The sequence below is a fragment of the Mytilus californianus genome, unplaced genomic scaffold (genome assembly GCF_021869535.1).
Source record: "Mytilus californianus isolate M0D057914Y unplaced genomic scaffold, xbMytCali1.0.p SCAF_9, whole genome shotgun sequence".
NCBI lineage: Eukaryota > Metazoa > Mollusca > Bivalvia > Mytilida > Mytilidae > Mytilus > Mytilus californianus.
Window position 1 is genome coordinate 92,147,009 of NW_026262745.1, and position 26,207 is coordinate 92,173,215.

Sequence of the window (26,207 nt, forward strand, 5' to 3'; positions counted from 1 at the left end):
AATTTGCATTTATTATCTTTGAACTTTTCCTTCTCTCAAGATTTTTAGATAAATAATTTCCCAAACATTTATACATATTTAGATTTTCTTGTGTAAATAGCCATGAAAACGTTGAAAAATTGTCTAAAGATTGAAAATTATTACAAGTTAGACTGAGAAATTTCAGTAAAAAACTCATTTCTGTTATCAACATATAGTGGACATTCAGTCACAAAGTGTATCTCATCTTCAACTTTATTTAATGTACAATATAAACATTTTCTAAGTGTTCTATTCACATAAATTTTGGCATAGTCTATCAGCCTCAATCCTTAATGGATCAGGGTCGTAGCTACCCGGAGGCACGGCAGCACGTGCATCCACGTCGTTTTCACAAAAAAAGAGAGAGAGAGAGTCTATGTATGCATTTTAAAAAGAGAGAGAGTCGGAGTCTGTGTATGCATTTTAAAAACTACACAAAGAATAAAAGCAAGAGGAATACACATGCAGCGGAATTTTTAATCCTGTAAGACATGTATGTGTACGATAAATACATAAAACTGGTGTACACTTAGAGGAACTTTTCATATTACGGGCAGTGTTTAGAAAATACCAGCTACATAGTTGTTGGTGCCACAACCATACCGTATACTCGCTTAGTGCAAAAAAAAAAAACATAACCCCTTTAGGGTTAACAAAAAAACTTGAAAATTATTATTTTCCGCTTCGCCCCAAAGCACGCATCTTACTAGAATGAAGTCTCTTCAACTCGTATCGATCCGGGAATAATGACTGTTACCTTGTGAACTAGTTCAATATTGACTAAGTATGTATAGGTCTTGACAACACGAATAGTTCATTTTCACATCACGTCAACGTATCTCGTCCTGTGTGCATGTAATATTTGCTACCGGACATAAATAACCATTCAATCAATCAATAGTTTCCGTATACTAGTAGATGAGAAGTTGGAACTGCTGTTATTATAAAAAAAGTACACATTTTCCAGTACATGTTTTACGTTTTTATTTATTTTACAAAAAAAATTCTTTTATATAGATTCGATAATTCGAAGTCGTTTCTATATGGGCCGGCTATACGAATGGTTGATTGTAAAACCATTTAAATGAATTGTTAATTCTAACTCGTTTTACTAGACTATTAGGTCATTCAATTTTAAAAAGAACTGTCTGTCTGAGTAAGACACTAAACTGCTGATTCTTGTTCGAAAGATACATCAAACTTTTATTATACGTATCTTCACTGTTATCATCTAGATATTGCCTTACAACTGGTGGAATGGATATGCATTTGTTAATTAGCTGGCTAATTAAAAACGCAGATCATGAAAAAGATCGTGTTCAAAGTACCATTTACTCTGAAAAAGTTCATTAATTTCAACTTCGAATATTCCTAACTACGTAAAATTCGAAATTCCCATCTCTCTCTCTTGTAGAGTTTACCCACAAAAATTTTAAACATCTAAATACATATGTTAAGCAAAATATATGAGAATGTGTCCACCAAGTATTTGGTATCCATGATGTTTTGCTAACAGAAACTCCACATATTGTATTGTGTTTATATGTTTATTGTTTGTTTTTTTAAATCAACTTTGCTCAATACAAATACTAGCGTATGGAACAAATCTCTGTGATTTTAAAAGCTTTCACGTACAAAAAACGCAAGCGACAATGTTAAGTCTTCATTCGACTCGAAGTTAAACAAATAGTTGACCAAAAAGCCACAACAAAAATGTCCAAGTTTTATTTCAGTTGTGATTGTTTTGAAACGCTATATATGCGGAGCTTCCGGGGGGCTTCGCCCTCCTGGCCCCCTTACCAGGGCTTTGCCCTGGACCTACTGGGGGCCTTAGGCGGCCCCCAGACCCCTCGCCCTATAGTTTGTGATTCCACTTCATTAAGAACGTAGCTACGCCCCTGTGGATGAGCGCTTATTCTAATCTTACAGATTGATTGCCTTAATCTAAAATCTTTTAGATCCAAATATTTTTCAAAACAAAATAGAGTTTTAAAGGAAAAATAGGTATTAAGTTTACCTTGATCTGATTGTAATACTTTATTTCTATTTTCCTTCCAGAAATGGAGATAGTTTTTATATAGCTTATCTTTGATAAATTTTGTGAAAGAGTAGATACTGGTTTTTAAATTACATGTTTGTATGCCCAGCTTTTGTAAAATACAGTCTATACTTGAGAACCATGTATTCACTTTATTATTGTGAAGTTCTTTACTACATAAATATGCATCATATAATAACATGTTCTTAGAATTATCTAGTTGATGATAATATTTTAACATTGCTAATATAATATAAAAATACATTGGGTATCTCCCTAGTTCAGAAGTCACAGCAAGATTACTGGATTTCTTATTTACACCTAGAACATATTTCATAAATTTGATATGTGATTTTTCAGATGTATCATTTGAAAACACCTTTTCTAAAATATATTGATCATTTTTCTTACATGCAACTGAGTTTACAGAAAACATACCCCAGACTTCACATCCATAGGTTAAAATTGGTTTTACAGTATGGTCATATAAATGAAGTAAAGTTGAAACACTAGGGTTTGACGATGACATACCTTGTTGTAATTTAAAACATGCTTTCAAAGATTTTTTGTACAGTTCATCTTTACATTGAAAAAAATTTCCATTGGGTATAAAAGTGATGCCCAAATATTTATAATTATATGTACAACCAACAGCTTTCTCACCTAGGTAAAAGGGGAAATTAAAATGTCTCCCTGTTTTATTAAAAATCATAACTTTTGTCTTGTTCTCATTTACATTTAAACACCATTTAGAACAGTAATTATTAAGCATCGTTAATTAACCTCTCTTGCAATCCCTCTGCTGAATCTGAGAAAATAACAATGTCATCAGCATACATTAAACAATAAACCCTTTGGTTATTAACATTAACATGGTTAGCACAAGAAGAGAAGACATCAGGGAGATCATTAATAAAATGTTTGAATAAATTGGGGCTTAAAACATCCCCTTGTCTCACTCCAATAAATGATCTAAATAATGGAGTTGATTGGTTGTCAATTTTGACACATAGCTTACTTTTATTATACATATCTTTAACTATAGCATAAAACTGTCCTGCTATGTTGTGTTGAAGTAGTTTAAATTGTATACCTGTATGAATAACAGAGTCGAATGCTTTTCTGAGATCTACAAAGCATGCAAAAAGTTTACCATTTTTGCTATTAATACACTTGTCAATTAAAGTCTTAAGAACAAATATATGATTGGATGTTCTTGATTTTTTTGTAAATCCAATTTGACATTTACTTATGATATCATGTTCTTCAAGAAAGTGGTCTAGTCTATTATTTAAAACACAATTAAATAATTTACCTATGCAGGAGTTAATCATTGTTAATAGCAATACCTCTATAATTTTCAGGTTTGCATGGGTCACCAGACTTAAAAACTGGGGCTATATATGCTGATGACCATTGTAAAGGATAAAATCCTGTTGAAAATACAATATTATATAGTTTTTGTAACAATGGAACTAAAACTGATGAACCTGCCTTTAACATCTCTGCAGGAATACCATCTAAACATGATGCTTTTCCATTTTTAAGTTTTCTCACAGAGTTTGCAATTTTTGTATTTGAGATTTTAAAATCTAATTCACAAAATTGTTTTACTTTCTCCAATTTTTCAACCTCAGACCTTATTTCATGTATTCTATTACTATGGAAATTTGATGGCTTATTGAGCTCTGAAAAATATTCATGCCACTCCTCTGGCTTGGCTGAATCTAGAGTGTTATAATTTTTACGTTTAATACATTATTTTGGATTGGATTGTCAAGGATTACTGTTAAAACCATTAATCATAGTTTACTATATTATTTAAAGTAAAAAAAAATATCGGTTATATATATATATCGGTCTCTGATGTAACTTACTCGACAAGGAGCTTAATTATAATCGAAATACAAGAGTTTGTTACTGGTTTTCTGTAATCTAGGGAATTCCAACATTGACTAAAGAATTCTTAAGGCAAATTTCCCCCGTATTTGCTTCACCAGGGGGTGGATCCAGCCATTTTTAAAAGGGTGTTCCAACACAGTGACATGCAAGTCAAACAAAAAAGGGGGTTCCAACTCCCGTAACACACTCCCTCTGGATCCTCCACTGCTAACGTCAATATATATGTTCCTGCTCACACTGTGACTATATAATACCACAGACATAATAATACATATATTTGTCTCTGATAAAACATATTTTGGTCACAGACTCGGGTTAAAATAAAAAGTGGTAAAATCCTATTTGAATAGTCTATATATATATTCTTCGCCATTTGATGTAATTTTGAATTTGGAGGTAGACTTTTTCAACAAATTGTCGGCATTTCTACGGGAACGAACTGTGCGCCTCTCCTTGCCGACCTCATCTTATTTTCACGTGGATTGGAGTTCATTCAGACACCCGTCAAAAACAAGAAGATCAAAGAAGCGAGTTCCTTTAATTTCACATTCAGATCAATATTGATGATGTTCTTTCCATTACACGCGGCAAGCCAAACTTTTCTGATTGCCGGGTTCCATTAACATATTCTTCAGAACTAAAAATCAAAGAACAACTCAAGTTCTTCAACTATCTGGTAAATATTTAAGTTTTATATGCAGGGGGCTGTTAAATTATGTAAAGCTTGAAGAACTTGATAAAAATGGCCCTGATGTGAAATAAATATACAGGGAAAATTGACCCTGCCTCATTTGAGTTCAGAAAATCCAGTACAATTGACTCATTTATCATCACAATCTTTTACGAAATATATCTTTAAAGAGATGTATATTTAAGTAAGTGTGTGTGAATTTTTCTCTTTTCTTTATACTTTTTGTCCATTATTCTATATTCTTTATATTTTAGCATCTCATTAATCATTTCCCTGATGAACAAAAATTATGTCATGTATTCCTTAAGACAAGAACTACAGCATAGACGTAGAAGCCAAAAGCTCATATTGAAGTATTATGTGGACTGGATGAAGGACTGACTCCTGTTATCAATCCAGACGCGATTATTTAACATCAGCAAGACCAAGAATAACCATCACAGCTGAACAGTTTTCTGGTTTTAAATATTTAAAATTTAACTGTCGAGAGTGGATAAATATCGTATTACACGAGATTTGGTGGTGGAATCTGTTTCTCTAATGATTTTCAAACAATACGCAGGCAAACTTATTCCTTCTTTTCGAATGATCTGCAAAAAGATGTGTTCTATCTATGTGACGCCTTTTTTCATGCTGTCACAATAGGAACTTCAGAGGAAAGCAAGAAAATTCGACGTCATAATCAGATTTTAACCAATGAAGAACTGAGATCAAACAAACCACACGTTGATTAAATTTTTTTTATACAATGGGTGCAGAAAGGGATAAATTGTCGAAGAATTAGAGAAATATAGATTCTACCACTGCATCGAGTGTGATACGATATTTATCCACTCGGAGACAGTTAAATTTTCAAATTTAAAACGCGAGGCTCGCCGAGCGTTTTAAATATTTAAAATTTAACTGTCGAGAGTGGATAAATATCGTATTACACGAGATTTGGTGGTGGAATCTGTTTCTCTAATGATTTTCAAACAATACGCAGGCAAAGTTATTCCTTCTTTTCGAATGATCTGCAAACAGATGTGTTCTATCTATGTGACGTCATCAGGCATGGTCGCCTTTTTTCATGCCGTCACAATAGAAAATTCAGAGGAAAGCAAGAAAATTTGACGTCATAATCAGATTTTAACCAATGAAGAACTGAGATCAAACGAACCACACGTTGATTAATTTTTTTTTATACAATGGGTGCAGAAAGGGATAAATTGACGAAGAATTAGAGAAATATATATATATATATGTTTGCGGTATACCATCTTCTCCGCAAGTTTATTGTTTTCTGTTTGGTATTAAATTAATAATTAAGATCCATGTTACATCTCGTGATCAATTTATTTGGCAATCGTCAATGGCAGTCAGCAGGGTTTAAGAACATCAGTTGTTCGACCTGTTAGCCAAATGCGATTTGTTAAAATATACTTTTCACTTTTTTGGTCTTTTGGAAAATGTTGTTTGTGCTGTATTTAGACCCCTCTACCAAGAAATTTGTTTTACATGCACACGTTTAAAAATTACGGTTTTTATCCAACGCAATCATAGGTTTGAACGTTGTTTTCAATTTAGACTTGTATATTGATATATATACAGATACAGAAAAATGTCATGTCCCTTCATGTATAACCCAGGAAGAATTAATACAGAGGGACATAATATACTGACCAGAAGATATCAAAGGGATATTCAAACTCATAAATCAAAGACAAAACAGCGCCATGCGCACAACAGTCTACAAAACACAACAAAGAAAACTTAAGAATGAGCAACACAAACCACATTAAAAACCAAGATTAATTGTTTTTTTAAGTATATAATTTATCTGAACCATTTCAAAATCCCCGGCTGCGATTCTGATTTTTAAGTGTAGATATAGATATTCTGCTTGGTAGACATTACATTGGTAGATATTACATTGGTAGACATTACATTTTTTATCATTTAGATCGTATCTTTAATATTTTGATTATGCTATTTTACCACTTACCTTTCTAATCATGTTTAGTTTACACTTTCATTTGCTTTAAGCTTTAATACCATGCTTATAAATCTGCTTATTACCATGCTTAATAGTAGTGCTTCTTTTTTTATGTAACTTAATTACTGCATGTCTGTTATGTATTATATATAAAAATAAGGAGATGCGGTATGATTGCCAATGAGACAACTATCCACCAAAGTTCAAATGAAGTGGGTCACGGCCACCAAGCAATCATAGAACCATATCGTATAGTCGGCTATAAAAGGTCCCGGCATGAAATATATGAAACAATTCAATTGAGAAAACTAACGGCATAATTTATAACAAAACAATTTACGAAAAACAAATATGACAGACATATTGTATTGTTATGCCTTGTATGTCGGTTAAACGCTCAATAGAGCTTATGTTATGTCCATGTTTGTATATACTATGCCGACTCTAAATAAAATTTATCTATTTCATAGCAGTTAAGCAATCCAATGTAAATAAACCCTGACTATTTGTGATGCTAGGCGTAACTTATATCATATAGTATTATCCTACACTGAAAATTTAGATTAGTCACTACGACTATTCACTCACGACGACAGTTAGTCAAATTCTTCTTCTTCTTCTTTTTCTAAATACTGCCCACACGATGAATATTCTGGCAAGTTGCGCATGATTAAAAACTGGTTAAAAACGAATTGTTGAGTTGATTTAATTAGAGGTTTTGGTCACTTGAGACTTGAATATCTCAAGAGATTTTGCTGTGGCGATATCTGGAGGCAGTTTGTTCTTGTTGTCACAGTGGTAAAATGGACAAAAAATGATTTTGAGACTTTTCGGACATTTTGTAAAAGATTTGTAAAATCACTGTTTTTGTTATATTCTGTCCGAAAAGTCTCAAGATCAATTTTTGTCCATTTTACCACTGTGACACAATCCTTGACGGTCTTTACAAAGAAGGACCATTTCCTACAATCTTTGGTGGCTGGCTGTAATAGGTAAGTATGATGTCCCGTCCGAATAGAGCTTCTTGTTGGTTTCTGTAGGTATTTACTCTTGTCTATGGCTGCAAGGTCATTTGTTATTTTGTTACAGATGATGAGTCAAGCTTCTTTTCGTCTTGTTTGTAAGCTTTTCCATCCTAATTCAGGTATCATGTGGCTGACACTTGATCTATTTCTATGTCTGCTGGTTATGGTTACATATTGTGCAGCTCGTCTTTATATACTTTATCATTTTTATCTATGTGGTATTGCTGGTACGGGTCCCATACTGTCGTGGCGTATTCCATTTGCGGTCTTACTAATATTTTATAGGCATATGCTTGTTGATTGATTTTGAGCTGATGTGGAGGTTTCGATGTAAGAAACCAAGGCTTCGGCTGGCTTTCCAGGTCTTCATGGAGCTATTTTATGGCAGTCGTTGTCTGAGGAAATGGTCAAATAGACAACAGTATCGTCCGCAAACATTTTATTGTGTAGGATAAATTTATATCATGTTTATATTGGAGAAGAGTCATTTCCGAGTTACTCCGCCATGCGTATATAGGTGTACCTAGATTGGCAGAATATCGTTAAGAGGGTCTATCTAGATGGTGGTCCGTAATTTCTGTATTCTTCTTTAAATTTTTAGGGCATTATTCTGTATCTTAAAAAATACAGGGCATTTTTCTGTATCTTAAAAAAACAATACTTATTCTGTAAAATTGTTATGAAAATAATTATACTATCAAATTAGGGACTTATCATTTTTTATCTGGGAGGGGGGGCTGGCCAAAATGCAGGGGGGGGTCAAGTTTTTTTTATGTATGTGGACAAGGGTTTCAATTTTTTTTTAAATTCAAAGTGGGGGGATCAATATTTTTTGCACTTGGAAATAAGTAGTTCACATACTTCAAGAGACAAAATGTCAAGAAGAACATTACATCAGTCAAATCGAAATATATGTTTAACACCATTCATATACAATTAAGTAAGACATCACAAGACTTTGGTGATCTAGGAAGCTGCCATTTTGTGTCATTTTGTCCTATATAAAATGCATAGGTGTTTCATAATCCGAATAATTCAGTTGTTATATTTCACTCACGTCGATCACTAAATTAACAAGCATTATTGCCAATGTATCTTTTTGTTTTCATTACAAGAGCCCTTTGGGTCAATATATACCTCTCACTCCCTCAAAATTTGTACTTTTTAGGCTAATAAATCAAAAATTTGAGGTTACTATCACACATTTTTGAATGAACTGTGACAATAAATGAGTAATTGAATTGTTGAAGCTGAAAGCATGAACTATCCATATAAAAGTTTAACGACTCAATGGAGGTTTCAATAAGGCCATACGTAAAACTTAAGTTTAAGCAGCGTTCAAGAGAGGGACATATAAATAATGTGTTGTTACTGTTTCAAAAAGTTTACTTTTTTATGTATATTTTTTACAGAGTTACTCAGAATCAAGTTTTCTTTAATAGCCCAATATAGGAAATTAGAAAAAAAGTCAGAAAAAGCTACTCAAAGCACTGGCTTGCTCTACCTACTAATATTCATGGAAGAGGCCTCATGGAAGAGCCCTATTTCAAGGCAATTTTCCCTCAAATAAGTTTTGGGACTCAATCCACTGAGAATATTTTATTTTCAATATTTCCTTGAAATAACATAAATGATTTGCATGTTAAAATTTTGGCATGTTTAAGGGCATCCGATACAGTTTCTCGATATAATGTCATTTTTATAATTTTGAAATATGTTGTAGGCCTTGGCGAGTTTTAAAAAAAAACACAAAATAAAACATAGGTCACCGTGCTTGTTTTCGAGAAAATTGAGGCTGAAAATTGGGGATTGGTGCAAATTTGTAAAAAAGTTAGACAATATTATAAAATTTTTTGAGAAGATATTCTTCGTCGTAAATTAGTAAGAATGGGTTCAATCTGAAGCTGTGGTAAGTAACAATAAGGGAAAAATAAAACCCTACAAGAATGATTGTATATTTATTCAAGCCTTGCTTGACATTGCGGACAAGATGCTCAAAGTGGCATATTTTTTAACCGAAAAATATGGAAATAAACTGGTTCTGAAAATGTCATTTTTCTCATTTTTCTTCATTAACTGCATTTTGTCATGCTTTCTCCAAATCTCAAATGAAAAGTATATGTCACCGTGCTGGATTCGAAGATAAACGCAATTAATACTAAAAATTGCGTTCCCCTTTGGTAACCTCGCCATTAGCGCGAAAATGCACGACGTCGCTGGCTGAAGATTTCGACATCTCCCGCCAATTATACCTGCAAGGTCATCTTCGTCGTTTTTAAGGTGTATAATGATTATTTCTCTCTACTTCGAGGGGTGGAAGGGCCATATTCATGAATTTAGGATAGATACATCTAATTTGACGGAGTTTAAGAACAGAAAGTTAAATCGACAGGAAGTCGAGATTTATTCATATCGTGATGCGGAAACTTATTATCTTCATTAGAAATAGGATTTGTTAATTTATTATCGTGAATTGAGATGACATCCTCCTACATGTACCCTCTCCAGACTTGGATTTAGGGGGCAGGGGTCCGGGTAATCCTTAAGGAGCTAAATATATGATAAATATATAAACTTCTTACAAATATCATTCCAATTGGTGACTTTCTATAGTGCCCTCTCTTAAAAAACCACGATCCGCACTTGAGTACTCCTTTAATCATTTTGGTGTTCAGGAGAATTATCAAGTGATTACAAAAAATGAACAATCTTTTTTCCATTTTAATGTAATAAAGTTTTATAGTCAACGGAAACATTGAAAATCGACATAGGAGAATTACAAACCGCAGTCAAGCATATGGTTATGAAGAAAATTATTTGAAACTTTTCATACTAGATCTTGTATACATGATTTGATGTTTTACGCCCAGTTATTCAGAAGCAAAGAAATGTAAAAAGAGAAATGGACGGAAGGACAGACAGATGCACATTCACCTTTTGAAAAGCTACAAAGTGACTATACACTTCATTAGTTGATTAGTGATACATACCTGGTATTAGCTACGATGTTGATGTATGGCTGTTTTATGTCCAGTGGCAAATCAAATGCATTCGTAGAAGGCCGTACGGTGACATATGGTTGTTAATTTATGTCCTTTGGTCTTTTGTGTTGAGTTGTCTCATTGGTATTCATACCACATGTTCTTATTTTTTTAATCAGAACGAGGAAATGTTAATGCAATATGAGTGTTAACCATGCTTTATACTATAGACAGACATGCACTATGGGCCGTTCTAGTTTTAACGTTCTAGTTTACAAAGTAACCGTACAGAAGAAGACATGTCACCATAGCCTTACATTTTAACCTGAATCCAAGTTTACTAGTTTTACTTACTCCTTGCCGCGTGCTTAGCGGAGAAGCAGCAAATACCAATATTAAAGACTTTAGTTTGATCCGGCCAGGAGCCTGTAATCAATATGAACTAATGGGTGTGTACGTTTTTTTTATATTTTCTTTCCAAACAGATACAAAACTTATAGAATTATGCCGCGTGTCACAAACACAAGACCAAACAATCCACGAGAAAATATTAGCTTAAATATTCTTTAGCTATACACCATATGCATATTAGTAAACTCCTCTTCCGTCACGGAATTTTCAAACGTACACCTTTTGATTTTGTATGAATACTTACTGTGTATATATAGTAGCACAATTATATTTGATAACTTATTAAAATTACCCTCCCGCATGTTGATCGACTTACCAACCTTGGACTATTTAGCATTTCTATACACACTTGTACTTTACCGACAAGTCTTCTCATGATTAGTATAAAAAGCAAACTGCGACTTTGAGATGAAGAACAGCAATAAAAGCGCTGTTCCTTTGCTTTTAATGGGTTTTTTTACTGCGCATGTGCTGATTTTGTGATGGATCATTAATTCCCCGTATCCTTTGTTTTTTTTATTATTTATTGTTCTAGAATTATTTGGGTTCTTTTTTAAGAAAAAAAAGTAAAACAACACGAGAAATAAATGTGTTTATACATTTATCAGTACAAAATATTGTATGTACTATAAACGAACAAAGATCATTCAAACAAGATTTATAAGTTATCAGTTACTATCAAAGAAGCTGATTCCTTTTTCTTTTTACACATTAATAAAAGCACAATACTTATATATTTTCCCTAAGAAACAAATCAAAATTACATTATTTTTTCTTAACTATATATAAACTAGCATTCCTTTAAAAAAAGGCGATAAAACTATTTATTGGAGAATTACGAACTGCAAACGCATTTTGTTAACATGATTAATTAAGATTATCTGATAATGTTCATCAATTTTCAATGACTTTGTGATTACAAAGCTAAATTTTGTAAAAATAGATGATAGTTCTAAAAAATGTTTGTTATTTGAATGAATAACTAAGAATTCCAAACAATGTTTTTTTTCAATTACTTATTATCGTAATATCCAGTTATTTTTTTTATGACGGCCGCTGTTTTCGTAACACGAGGTGAACCGTCCTGTCTTCTTTGAGATAACAAATCAAGTAAACCCTGAAAGCCTTTTCTATGAAACGCTAGATCCAGATGACATTTCTTAAGACCGGATTGGGCACATCTTACAGCCATCTGAGCAGACATATATTTTCCCTTAACAAGATCTCCAAAACTCTCAGCATCAACCTTTACGATTGTATCATATTTCATGTTTTCAGCAATCGATTCAACGCTAAAAGAAAATTCAAGTACATCTTGTTTCCCTACTTTTGAAATAGTCATTAACTTATGTAAGGAATCGACATCATCAACGGCATTATGTGCATTGTACTTTTCATTACAAAAATGTTCAAATAACTTTTGCTGACTGTAGCTATTTAGGCCTGGAAATTTTTGCCGGAAAAGCGGAAGCGTGTCGGCGAATCCAAAAACAGATTTCCTGAAAGCTGCATAGCAGGTTAGTTTGGACATGTTATTAATCAAACGCCTTGCATCAAATAATTTGCAATTATGTGCAACAAGCATGACCTGACCGTATTGTTCTAACCAAAGTACAAAACTCTGGAAAGCTGATTCCGAAGTAACTGCATGAACAGGTTTTCCATTGTAAAAAAGGATATTTCCATTTGCTGTTAAACCAGTAACAGCACTGGAACTCGGCGCTATTGATTTATTCGGCTGAATATACGTATCAAACTTATCACCAGAGACTATGTTTAGTGCAGCTATTTGCAGAATTTCGGAATCTAATTTCAGCGAAGATGTTTCCAGGTCAAAAAGTATGCAACTACCAGTAAAAGATGAAAAGGGCAATAATGCTGGTTTCTGTTTGATTCCCGGGATCTCTTTATCTTCAGTTACTAAACTAAGAGACAATCCAGATTTATAAGTAACACCCTCTTTTTTTTCTGTCTGTATTAATTTATTCCTAAATTTCTTCTTTTCTAAACGCCGCTTTTTTACAATTGGTTGCTGGGAGTACTTCCGTTTCCGTTTTCTCTCTTTTGACAATTTTTCAGAATGGTTATTAGTGATTGCATCCGTTAAAAGGTTAGCTTGTGTATTTATGCATGAAATATAAGAATACCCTATATTTTTTTGCAACACTGCAGCGCTCACCCGTGTTTTCAGATTTTCGCTTTTACTGAAACAAAACCGTTTAGGTGCTTTAGATGCATATATATTGTTTGTAGATTCAACATCCTTTGTTGATCCAGCCGGTGCTAGACGTTCAGCATTGTTAGCGACTGTGTCAAATATGATTTGGACGTCTTGTCGTAAAGCATCATCCGTTAGCGGTTTACCATGAGGGAGATATTTATGAAAATTATTTTCAATGCTTTTATTGCACCAATTGCCACATTTGTCATGAATACCAAATGAATGTGGAACAATTGCTGTTAATGTTTCTTTGAGCTTAGTTGCATTGTTTTTATTCTGTTGAATAGCATATGAAAAACACATTTTGTAATATTCTATGATATCTGTACTCAGTGTTTTGTGTTTAGATTTCAAATTATAAAAAGCATTACCGAGTGATTTTGTTGAATGGTTGATATCGCTCCATTTTTTTACCTCGTGGTCCAAAGCTTCTTTTACCCTAGACAAAGTAGCTGAATCATCATCCATAATAAGCACATCAACAGGAACCCCAGAAACTTCTTCAATATTTTCCATCAGTGATGCTCCTGTTGACGATTCCATGGCTTTTGCGCTTTTTGACCAATTCTTTTGACAGTTGTGTGGTTTTGCGTCTAATTTGGCTTTCTCAGCACTGTGACATATGGCGCAATGTGTAACACGAAGGTCATAATCTAATATTTTCCCAGTAAGCTGACCAATTGCTGTTCCAACGCCCGACGAACTACTGTACGAGCGACCTGATCCCCGCTTCTGCCAACACATATCATACTTTACTGACAATCCTTTTCCTGGAGTTGCAATTCTTAAAAGATAATTAATTTTACATTATTATGTTTGATTATATTGGTTTTATAATTCTAATTATAAATTCTACGTAGTATATAAAAAAAGACTAGTATTGTCAGCAAAACCGGATGTAGCGGCAAAATCGTTTAATGCCAACTATGAGCTACGTGGAGTTTTTAGGGATTGATTGATTGATGATTGCTTGATGTCCAGTGGCAATTATTTCATGCATATTCAAGACGATGTACTTTTAAAGTGCTTCGTACAGGAATAAAGGGAATCTGTGTATAGGCGACAATTAGAAGTGAACCCAACAACTTAAGACATCAACTTATTTCTTGACCAATTCCAATGTGGTAAAATTCAAAGTCTTGATTTCTTAGGGTTATTTAATGTGCTGAATCTAACTGTGTACTTTTATTTTGGAATTTCGGCCCGTTCTTTAATTGGTCCTCCTTTAATTCCAAAATTAAACTTTATTTGATTTCTTCAAAAACCGAATTCTTGGGGTTATTTGATATACTGATTTTAACTGTGCATTTAAATTTTTGTTCGATTTTAATGATTAAAAAAAAAGATGAATGCAATGGTTATTTTGATATGCTGAATCTAAACTCTTAAAAATAATTCCGGCCCTGTATATGCATAATTACCTTGTTTCTGAACATTCCTTTGTAATTGCTTCATGACATGAATCTCGTGCTACATCTACCATTGGTTTAAACAGCTCGCGTTCTCTCTTCTTCATCGTTCTTTCAGAACTACCAGGGACACCCATTATTGTCATAAGTCTGGAAAGCTGACGAACACCTATGCCAACATCTATCATTGCTAAAATTTAAATATCCATGTATAGAGGTATATACATAAATTAGATTATAGTCGACTTAATTCAAATCAAAACATCAATAAAGCTGACACTGGTATACTTATTTACAGATACATTTTCATCACGAGTTCGGAATACTAGACTAAGTATCCTTGGTTTTGAAAACGGAGGAGGACGGACTGACGAATAAAACGAAAATAATACAGTTGATTCTGTTATTTTTCTTCTTTGGGGAGCATAACATCGTCCTATAAATTTCAGAAAAGAAGAAATTGGTATAAAAATGAAAGATCTGTTGGTATATACAGGAACCTTTTTTGTTGGAAATTGTATATGGGTTTGTTATAGGAAATCTATTTCGATGTTCAGTCGCCGATATTACAATGTAAGGGCAGTATGATTTTATACGATTCGGTTTGGTGTTTTGCTTTCTGTTACCGATTTTACATATAATAAAACTATCTTAACCTCGTCACGGGTTCATGCAATAAGTAAGAAATATCGCAGGTACTTGTGGATTTTTTTAATTTCTTAGATTAATTGCAATTTAGAGCTAGACATACTGGTACTGTAATAGTAAAAGTTACACACGCAACTCAGATTGGCGAAGACATTAGGAGGAATTTCCGGTGATTTTTTTCATTAGTTATTTAGTTTTTTTCTGTAAATTGTTTTAGTTGGTAGGATGCTGTCTCTTTCACAAACAGCACAGTAGTTTATCACTTCGAATTTTGGTTATTGAGGCCATCACGAAATCGTTGACCTTTATGGAATATATGTAGAAAGCTCAAATTAAAGCCGTTATATTATGAGCTTTGTATAGATTGACTACATACCATTGTGACCGCTTCCTCTCATTTTAAAGAATAACATGCACTATTATAAAGACGTAGAAGCTGATTTGTTCGAGAAACATTAATTCGGGAATCGTTTATACTAAATATTGTTCCAGTGTTGTTTTTAAAAAAAATATTTAAAGAATGGAATCGCAAGAGAATGAGCAACTAAGATATATCAATTCAAGAGCTCTATTATTAAATTACCTAATGCTGCTTTTGTGTTTACATCATACACCTGTGGGCCACGTTTTCCATGTACATGTGTTTCACTGGTCTCAATCTTATTAACTTGCCCGCATTCACATTGTATAAACAAATGGCTTGCATACCCCATATTTTTTTCTGATGTAATGTTTATCAGAGCAAGTGCCTCCTTGCATTGTCGACAAAAGAGCTGTTTGGCTACATAAAATAGATCTATCATTCTTCTTCCTTTTTTCCATGACTCCTCATCAACTGTGACCGTTTCTGTTTTCGCTAGTTTTATAACATGCTCTGATAGACAATTATTTGACGTTTTCTGCTTCGACTGTTTCACTTTTTCTCGTCTCTCTTTCTCTCTATGGCTAAGAAAGTGCCCGGAGTTTACCATTTTTAATGGCGGTTCCTGCAACCTGTTCAAGTTACAATGACGTCATGGCATTCAAATGGGAAGGAGAAGTTTATTAAGGAAAATTACACGCATGACGTCCCGCCGAAAGTAACGTTTTTGGGAATTTGAACGTTGAACGTCGCGCCAAGAGTTACCTCCCTTGAAACTGTATCGGATGCCCTTAATAGAGGGGGGAATCACATTTTTTAAATGTTTTTACAGGGGGGATCAAATAAAAATAGTGAAATATTATGGGGGGATCAAGAAATTTTGTATGTATGATTTCAAAATGACCAGCCCCCCACCTCCCAGGTAAAAAAAATGGTAAGTCCCTTATATGATTTCTTTATTCTGCACATCGTTCATTTCTCCCCTCCCCCGGCTTTCTCATTCTTTATTTTTTTTGGATCAGTATTCTCTATTCTATAAAGCTATATTTTATAGCTATACAAATCCTTGATCCAAGTTAAGACCCTCTATTATATGTGATCTCAGGTGCGAATACACAGTGTGCGAATACTGACGCCTATAAAAATATTACTGATGATAGATCTATTCTCAGTACTGTCTATTCTATTCTGTTGCCTTCCTACTATGATCCATATTGAACTCACGTCAATCTTCAAAGACAATATTATTTCATTGGATGATTTAACTTAAATCTAAGTAGTCTATGGGTTCATTATCATTAATTTGTGCTTAATAAAGTTGAGTAATTTAAATGCAATTTAGAAAAAACGCGCCGTTCAACTTTTGCAGTATAGCGTAGCCAATAAAAGATGTTGTTACAAACTTCCTTGATCTAATTTGTGTAACCAATCAAACATCTCCACGTTTATGAACTTCATCTGTTGACCGGCGTGAGGGATTTGGAACGCTTTTAACTTGGAACACCAGAAATTACTGGTAAAATGTCTTAGAATAATTCAAATTTGAAATACTTTAATATTTAATTCCCATTTTCATATCTGTTTGAAACACCAGCTTACCTTGAAAATGCCCCAAACCTTCATTATTTGTAGACAAACGATAAAACAGAATAAATGGGGAGGACGAATAATCATGACATGCCTGATTTTCCAGACCATACATTAGGCCCTAGTCAGTCTTAACACTTTGCCACATCCCCACAAGATCCGTCTTGTAAATTTTCCATTGGTCCTGTAAGAATTATTTTACAGCCCAATAGAAAATACAAGATTTTCTCTAAATTATATCAAAAATCGCAAGGATTTTGCTGCAAAAGTTATCTTGGAAGACTGCATTAGTCCTATAGATAATAAGGTCTGGGCTTCATATCTTACATTCAGCATGTACTGAAAGAGAAATGATAGTCAAACATTGAATGAAGATTTGTGGAGGGCAATAGTTAAAAACTGAGATGGTTAAATCAATGACATAAGATTGCAAACACCATAGTAATGGACTATGTAACATGCATCTTTTGTTTTTGAATGTTAACTGGATATATTAAACTACAAAATGAAATTGGAATAACAAAACTAAATTTTTCAGATTATTAAGCTGCAGTTAATATTCGTCACATGTATTTACTTTTGCACTTGTAAAGTGATTTAATTTGATCAATGACAATGTTTTGTTGTACTCTAGTTATTTGCCGTGAAAAAAATGGCGTTTGCTAGCAAAACAAAAACAAATTTTGACTATCATAGTGCTTTTATTTAACAATGGTGGGGATCAATTGACGATGGCCGAAGGTAATTTAATGATGTCAGTGCACCACCATAAAACAGATCAGGAAAATCTCTGAGTCCTTAGTAGGTATTGATGACCATAACAAAGTAAAATCTTTAACAATTTAAAACATTCCAATATATTAGTAATCATTTAAATCTGTTTCTTTTTTCCAGAATGATGAAGCTTAAGAGTATTTTCCTGTTATTTTTATCACTTGGACTTCTCCATGTCAGCATCTGTGATACCGAAGAGGAAGACACTGATGATGACACAACTGTTGAAGTAGAAGAGGAACCTGTTGTTGTAGAAAAAGTAAAGTTCTTTGTTTTTGTTTCAGCATAGGACCTTGGATATCAATGTATTATTAAAGTTAAGGCAAAAAAAGATATAATTCTTTTGTTTCCCCTAACATGATAAAAATAGATAGGGTTGGTTGATAGGGAAATTTTTAAAACTTCATGATATGTATACAATAAGAACATATTTTATTACCAATTAAGGGCCCAGACGTGGCATATAGAACATACATGTATAAGGAAAAAGAACATTGATTAGCATAGATACATAGAATTTAAATACACAATCACAATACATTTGTATACAATTAGCATGATTAAACTGTAACAAAGCCCTCGGTTTATAGTATATAATATAGTTACATGAAAAATAAATAGATCTAACTCATATTGACTTTAATAAATTTTCCAACAGCATTAAGGACCTGATTGTCTTCACAGTTTAATAAATAAATGAATTTTTACTGATTGTCTACATGGTCTAGTATCAGTGTTCCAGCTTGAATCTCAGGGCAGAAGGGTGCTAGTTGTCTGAAAGGACACTTTAGCGTTATAACCCAGATTTCAAGGGCAATGTTGGACAGTGTATTAAATTACCTTGAATATTGCTAGGCTCAGCTGGAGAACATTAGTTCTATTTAAACCATATTCAGAAATTAATGTGTTCTTGATGTTGGTTCCAGTAAGAATTTTTTTCCATCAAATTATCATACCATGAAGCAAAGCATATCATTTTGATGTTAATCTAAACAAACTTGTACATTTGGTATGGAAAATAATCATCAGAAATTTCAATGTTTCATAACTTATACCAAAATAAACAAGTAGTTTTGAAAGATGGAGTTATACATGCAAAATTGAATGTTGAATGTAATTAAATTATCTACATTTAAATTACTTGTTCAAACATATAGTATATATGTTATTGAGAGTTATTTATTATCATTTGAATTGTTACAAAAAAATATTTTTAAGTGCACACCAAAGTGCTCCTCAGTAAGGAGTTTTATAAATATAACAGGTGAGACAGGAGATAATCATATTTTATATTGATGCAATTATATATTGCAAAAGGTATAAACAGTTACTTTTTTCTCCATCATTGTTAAAAATAACTTGTTGAGTGCTCCTATGTCAGGAGGATTATAAAATACAAGAAGCATTAAAAACAGGAAGTGAATCTTGTTATGTTCAAAGTACAAATTTCTTTGATTCCTCTTTAAATTTCATACTCATGGTTATGAAACAAAACATTTTTTACCAATTAAGTCAAAACTATGTATGCCTTTAAAATTGTTTAAGATTTTATTTTTTTGTGATGCCTACTGAAATAAATTTTTTCAGGTGTACATGCTGTACATAAACATTACAAATGAGGATAACATGTGGACATTTCATTCTGTATTAAATATCTAGTATTTGTTCAATTATCTTAAATCCACTAATTAGCAGTAAACAATCATTAACAAAGGTGATAAAACTGCCAAAGCACTAGGTATTTAACTTAATCCCATTGTCAGTTAATTAGTGTTACACAATCAGGTAACAATTTTACCGGAAATGCCGGTAGGCATGAAAATTGAAAATTTTATTTTTTTGAAAAGGCAGAGGGGTGCATTCTTTTACTTTGGAGGGCAGAAGGGCGGGGGTAAGGGCACCAAGGGCGGGCCGCCCTTCTATTTAGGGCAGGCGGGAACACTGAGTATAGAAAAGTTTGGATTTTTTTGGCAAACAAAATCAAAGAGAGCATCTATATTTTTCACATGAAGTTAAATATGTCAATTTCTAAAAGTGCTTCCATGTCAACATGCTTTACTGTGTAAAGGATTTAAAGAATAATTTCTATTCAGCTTCCTGTTAAATTAATACTTGAATGGAGGTATAATTAGTGAGCAATAGCTAACAGTTCTACTTGTTTCATTTAATTTATTAAAGCATCATGATTCTAGTGTGAAGTCTTCCATACTAGACCACTGTGTCATTATAGAATGCAATAGTAATTAATATGTTTTATTATTTGAAGGTTAATTATGTTCCTCCAGTGGTAAAAGGAAATACATTCTTTACAGAAACATTTGATAAACCAGCAGATTTTGAGAAAAGGTTTGTAGAAAAAAGAAGTTCTATAATAGATCTATGAAATTATTTAAAAATATAATAAAAGATATATTGGATATTTTGTCAATGTCCATCAGGGAAAATTACATGTACGCATACAGCTGGGAATAAGGATGTGTTGCTACAATTAAAAAAATGTCCTGAAATGACCCATTATCCTTCATCAACCAAAAGGATGTACATAATACTGTAGAGAAAAATTCCTTATGTAATTAGGTAAGGTCATGATTCCTAAAAGATTTCACAAAAATGTCCCAAAAGACACAATTAATTTTTGACAGAAAGAATAAAAGATGTTCCAAACAGATATATTCATATTATAAGGTCTATATTGCACAACAAAGAAAACAAAACATATAATCATAATCTGCAAATAATCATCAATGCAATCAGGTGCAAATAATTGGTGTAGTCCTGACTAAAATGAAATTATTATATGACAAGTATTTGTAAAAGTTTTTGAACACTATTCTGTTGTTTAAGGACTGGTATTAATCTAATGGAGACCAATTCTCTTGATTTTTAACAAATCCACAAAGTGTGATACCCCAGAAAATGCATGTATGATCCTGAAACCGTTGAAACAAATGGTTATTTCACAATCTACAATATTTGAATAAAAGTCATATTCACCTGTGTAGGTCGATATACTGTCATCTACGAAAGATAAAGTGTCTAAACAATATCAAACCAATATAAAAAAGTTGTGAATGAATAACAACAATTATTTTAATTTTGACATTTTACAGATGGACCAAGTCACAGACTAAGAAAGATGGTGCTGAAGAAACTATAGCCAAATATGATGGTGAGTGATAAAAATATAGCCAAATATATTGGCAATTAATAAAACTGTAGCAAATGATGAAATTGTCAACATGTAAAATTTTGCTTTTTTTGTCATAAAAACTATGTAAAAAGTGTTTTTGAGTTTAAAAGCCATCGTTTTATTTTCATGCTTAACCAAATTTTACTCTGCATTGGTCTAGTAGAAATACAAAGTAGGATATATTGATATAACATTTACATATATTTGTCTATGAGTATGCATGTAGGATTTGTTGTTGATCATTAAACAGCCATTAATCAATCAAAATTAATACAATATACATGGTTTCATTTATCAAAAGAAACTTGTACTTTTGTATGGGTTTTTCTCATTGTTAAAGGCCCTACAGTGCTCTATAGTATAGTTGTTCACAATCATACAGCATATTCTTATAATTTAGATTGCTCTAAACTTGTCTACTTGTAGGAAAATGGTCAGTAGAGGAACCTAAAGAAAGTGCTCTGAGAGGTGATCATGGCTTAGTGTTAAAGGTTTGTAATATTTATCATCCTGTGACATGGAAGACATGTCCATTCTTTCAATAATAATTGTAGATACAGTAGAGGTTACCACATACATTTTATCTTCATCAAACTTAGTACTGTGGTTCAACATAAGGTCATGATTCCTATTTGATAATAGAGTCAGAGACAACAGATTATTTACCTGATTGCTTTATTAGAAAAGATATAGTATATAATCTGTCACTGTTGTCAACTTTAATTTTTTTTTTAAATTGCAGATTTAATGGAGACCAAAGGCTTTGGTCAATTGTGGTTCATTTTTTCCTGTAAAAATTATCATATTTTATCCTGTAAATTAAGAATGAAGTAATAAAGATGGCGCCATGGTAGCTTATACCAGTACAGGGGTTCAAATTAGCGGTGGTCCGAGGTCCGTGGCCTTTCATTTACGGGTTCGGACTTTCCCTACGGTAGCTAGTTACACCCGACGGACTTTCGTATATTTGCAGGTTAAAAAGTTACAAAAGCGTTTTGAACAAAAAATATAAAAAATCTAGTATAAAAATAATCTTAAAATATGCAACTTAAATGAAAGAAACTTATGTGTTTGTTTAAATTCTTTGCAATTGATTTGATGTGTAGTCACTTGACTGGTTGTTGTACAAAATACAGGGAAACTCGAGAATATAATGTTAAAATATAACTAGTAAATGGTAGGAGTCTGCTTGGTTTTGGGGTGACCTCTTCAAAAAGAAAACCTGATAAAACGGGGGATACAGCGGAGGTGATTGATGAAAGGGCTTAACGCAGTCCAAAAGACAGGATCTGACTAAAGACCAAGACTAAAAATATGACGGGGGGGAAAAACAAGAACGTAAATCTTCCCCACACACAGTGAAAGGGAAAGTGCCCTGGTTCCCAGGAAAAAAAAACTAATAACTTGACCCAATAAAAAAATCTTGATGAAAAATTACCACCCAGCATCTATATATCTTGCCAAAAAAGTGGTGAAAAGAAACTGACCCCAAGTTTGAAAACGAAGTTGAACTGTTATCTGACTCAAAGTTTAAAGGCAAGTGTGTTCTTAAGCAGCAATTGAAACCAAAACAATTAAAAAGGTACAAAGTGTTATTTAACATAGGGTATAGTGTCGGGGGAAAGGGAAACCCTCTTATTACTGAATTTATCTAAGAAATACAGAAAAAAATGAGGTTAATGAAGTAAGATATGATGAGTGCGTTGGAATGGTAAGCATTTTCTGATTTTATAAATAAAAATTGGACCTTTTAAGAATAAAGGACGACCTTTGAGTATTTTTGGTCAAAGGTCCTGGACCTGCCATTGCCTAAAGTAAATTTGAACCCCTGCAGAATGAAGTAATATAGATAGTGCCATGGTAGCTAACCTCAGAATGAAGTATTATGTAGATGCACCATGGTAGCTAACACCCGAACAAAACTAATTAACTGTTAGTTCAAGTTCTACTTAATAATATCTGAACCAATCAAATTCACTAAGTTAAAAGCATTGTACAATTAAGTCTCCCAAACAATGTTTAGAGGCTTATTGGTTTTGCTCAGTTCTTATTCATACTGACATATGATTTTTTCTTTTTCAGTCTAAAGCTAAACACCATGCCATCTCATCAAAGCTTAACAAACCATTTAGATTTGAAGGAAAACCATTTGTAGTCCAGTAAGTATAGATGTTAAATCATGTCAAATATTAGAATGCAGAGAAGGCATTGAGGGTGTAATTGTTAGCCTGATAGCCTTGATAGTGTTAGGTTAGCTTGTCTACAGCAAGAGTGACACTTTGATTATTAACATATATTTCTAAAATACCCTGTGAATGAATTAGGACATTATTAGGAAAATAAGGCAAATTATTTGCCCCTTGAAGATTTTGGTCATATTGCTCCCAAGGGTTCTTTGTATTTTTACATCCCTGACTTTCAAATTTTTAGGTTTGAGCGTCTTTGATAAAAGGTATAAAATCTGGAAAAGCACATTGGACGCACATACAGTGTTCTTTTATTTAACCCTGAAATGGATCATACAAAAACATTACCCAACAGTATTTTTACAGTAGCTTATTGACTTGAAATTTGTTGGGGTCAAGAAAATAAGTTTTAACTATCAAAAAGGTTTGGCTGTATTGGATGATCGGGTGACATTTTTACTGTGTGACTAAATATACCTACACTTGTATGACATGGAAATGTAACCTATAAATAATATCCAACACTGGACACACAGTCTGAGAGAGTGTTTATTCTCAACCAAAAGGCCAGAGTTTTTTAATTTGTTGATTTACAGATTTTTTATGTGAAAGATTCTGGTTGGTCGTTCAGAAAAAAATATTTTACAAGACATTTATATGTGTAGAATTGCTGTGTACTTCAGCTTTATTGCAATGTTAATATTCTCCATTTTTTGCAAAACTCCTAAATTTTAAGTGCGAAACATATATTTTCTCTGCTGTTTTAAACATACATGCATGTCATTGTCATTTAAGTTTGTGACAAAAGGGTTTTCTGCATTTCAAAATGAACGAAAAAAAAAAAAAAATAGTTTTACATTGCTTTGTATTAATTTTCTCAAAACACCTTGATTACTGAGCTTCAAGCAGGAAAACAGGTGAACATGTTGCACTAAATAAGGGCTATTCCATTAAAATGTATGTGGGAGGGTAGGAAGGGAAGTTTAATTATCGAATGTGGGTCATGGGTCATTTTTCAGTATGCGTCTATTACCATTATGCAAAATTATCTAAAAAATGGTTCTTGGTTGTAGGGATATTTTGAAAGTCCCTTCCAACCCTCCCACATACATTTTAATGGAATAGCCCTAATAGTTAATATCTGTGGAAGACCTGTGCTTAAAGTTGTTCTTATTCTATTTAAGGAAACAATAATTCACCCTTCATAGTAAAAATAAATGGTTGAGGGATTTTGTGTATCCAATGACACTGTCTTACTATCTCATCCACTTTCCTCTCTCTCTTCCTTTTCTCATAAATCTTTAGCATTAAAAAGATGTTTTAAATTTCATTTAAGGAACTTTATTTTTATAACTTTATCATGTTTATGGGTTCTTTCCTTTGTCAGATATGAAGTAAAGTTTCAGAATGGATTAGAATGTGGTGGAGCTTATGTTAAACTGCTGTCCATGGATAAACAGTTAGAGTTGGTGAGTCAACAAGAACATGTATTTATATACTTTAATCAGTAGTCTAGATTTCTAAAGAAAATATGTCTTTACATTGTGATTATACACAAAAATAACACTGGAGGACTTTAAACTTTTCAAAAATACTTTTTTCTTGAGTTTTTTGAATTCCTGTATGAAAAATCTGAATCAAAATCTTGGAGCAGAAGCTATTGTTTCTGAAATCTTATTACTTAATTCAATTTTAAAATGAAAATGGTTTGTTGTAAGTTGTTTGATGTAAAATTGAGAATGGAAATGGGGAATGTGTCAAAGAGACAACAACCCGACCATAGAGCAGACAACAGCCGAAGGCCACCAATGGGTCTTCAATGCAGCGAGAAACTCCCGCACCCGGAGGCGTCCTTCAGCATGGTATACAGGGAAGGCACTTTCAAAAAGGGGTAAACACCTATATAGAGACAAATTTAGAATTTCTCTTCCTTTTTTAACTGTACTTGACATCAACCCATTGCTAAGATTTCACAGTGCCAACCCTGGGTCCTATGTATGCTTTTATGAACCAGCCCTTACAATAATTTTAATTATAAAGAGTTTTTTGTGGCAAAATGATATTAAACAGGGATTTTTGCAGTTGCATGGAATTTCATGGGTAATTTTGATTTTTTTAATCCTACAGGGGAAAAGTTAGACAGAATTCTAAGCATGCTATATTAATTATTATATTTATTTTTTTGTAGAAACAATTCCAAGATAAGACACCTTACACTATAATGTTTGGTCCAGATAAATGTGGTATGGATCATAAGGTAGGTTGTTGACTGACATATACAAAGAGAGATAACTCCTGATAATTGTTAAGTAGAAACAATTTTTGCTACACTTATTTGACTACCTTTTCAAAAATGAAAAAAAATTGATTTTGTTTATATCGTTGTGTTATGTTTTGATATGTTGTTAGTTGTACTCTATGAATTAATAGTAAAATGTGCTCTATATAAAAATAAGCAGATGTGGTATGATTGCCAATGGGACAACTATCCATTATTTATGTTTCCTAATGATAAGTGATATTATTAAAAACTTAAGGATTAAGATGTGAACAATTACAGCTTTCAACAACACTGACTTTATACAACATGATATAATAAGATATAAGCTATTAAAGGCCTGGGATTGCAAAATGTGAAACAATTCATAAGCAAAAAACAACTGGATGTATACTACATCAAGAAATGAAAAACAACTATGGCGGAGAGAAACCCAAGACATCCACTGGATTACAAGATCCTGGCTTGGGGGAACAGGCAAATAAAGATTTTGTCCAGGTTAAATATCT

At 32.9% G+C, this 26,207-nt stretch overlaps 2 protein-coding genes across 3 annotated transcripts in view; one reads left to right on the forward strand and one right to left on the reverse strand.

Moving 5' to 3' along the window:
* Positions 1 to 8,849: 8,849 nt before the first annotated feature.
* On the reverse strand, positions 8,850 to 16,239 carry LOC127714036 (uncharacterized). The gene is made up of 4 exons (XM_052219982.1): positions 15,906 to 16,239; positions 14,687 to 14,864; positions 12,391 to 14,049; positions 8,850 to 8,868 (listed from the first exon to the last, which is right to left on the reverse strand). The coding sequence occupies exons 1-4, from the start codon at positions 16,123 to 16,125 to the stop codon at positions 8,850 to 8,852; spliced, it is 2,076 nt and encodes a 691-aa protein (XP_052075942.1). The 5' UTR covers positions 16,126 to 16,239.
* An 881-nt stretch (positions 16,240 to 17,120) lies between these two features.
* The window catches only part of LOC127716408 (calnexin-like), a 32,862-nt gene continuing 23,775 nt past the window's right edge, over positions 17,121 to 26,207 (forward strand). For both annotated transcript variants that reach the window (XM_052222606.1, XM_052222605.1), the window contains exons 1-8: positions 17,121 to 17,199; positions 18,165 to 18,303; positions 20,311 to 20,390; positions 21,155 to 21,213; positions 21,661 to 21,725; positions 23,317 to 23,393; positions 24,808 to 24,889; positions 25,609 to 25,677. In XM_052222606.1, coding sequence (XP_052078566.1) covers positions 18,166 to 18,303; positions 20,311 to 20,390; positions 21,155 to 21,213; positions 21,661 to 21,725; positions 23,317 to 23,393; positions 24,808 to 24,889; positions 25,609 to 25,677 — 570 coding nt within the window. In that variant the 5' untranslated portion in view covers positions 17,121 to 17,199; position 18,165. The remainder of the gene's footprint in view (positions 17,200 to 18,164; positions 18,304 to 20,310; positions 20,391 to 21,154; positions 21,214 to 21,660; positions 21,726 to 23,316; positions 23,394 to 24,807; positions 24,890 to 25,608; positions 25,678 to 26,207) is intronic.

What these genes read in the sequence shown, in the direction of transcription:
- LOC127714036 (XM_052219982.1), bottom strand. Translation starts at nt 16,125, where the DNA reads ATGATAGATCTATTTTATGTAGCCAAACAGCTCTTTTGTCGACAATGC. An exon ending in AAACACAAAAGCAGCATTAG is followed by an intron (nt 14,865 to 15,905) that starts GTAATTTAATAA and finishes TTTAAATTTTAG; the next exon opens with CAATGATAGATGTTGGCATA. An exon ending in AAGGAATGTTCAGAAACAAG is followed by an intron (nt 14,050 to 14,686) that starts GTAATTATGCAT and finishes TTATCTTTTAAG; the next exon opens with AATTGCAACTCCAGGAAAAG.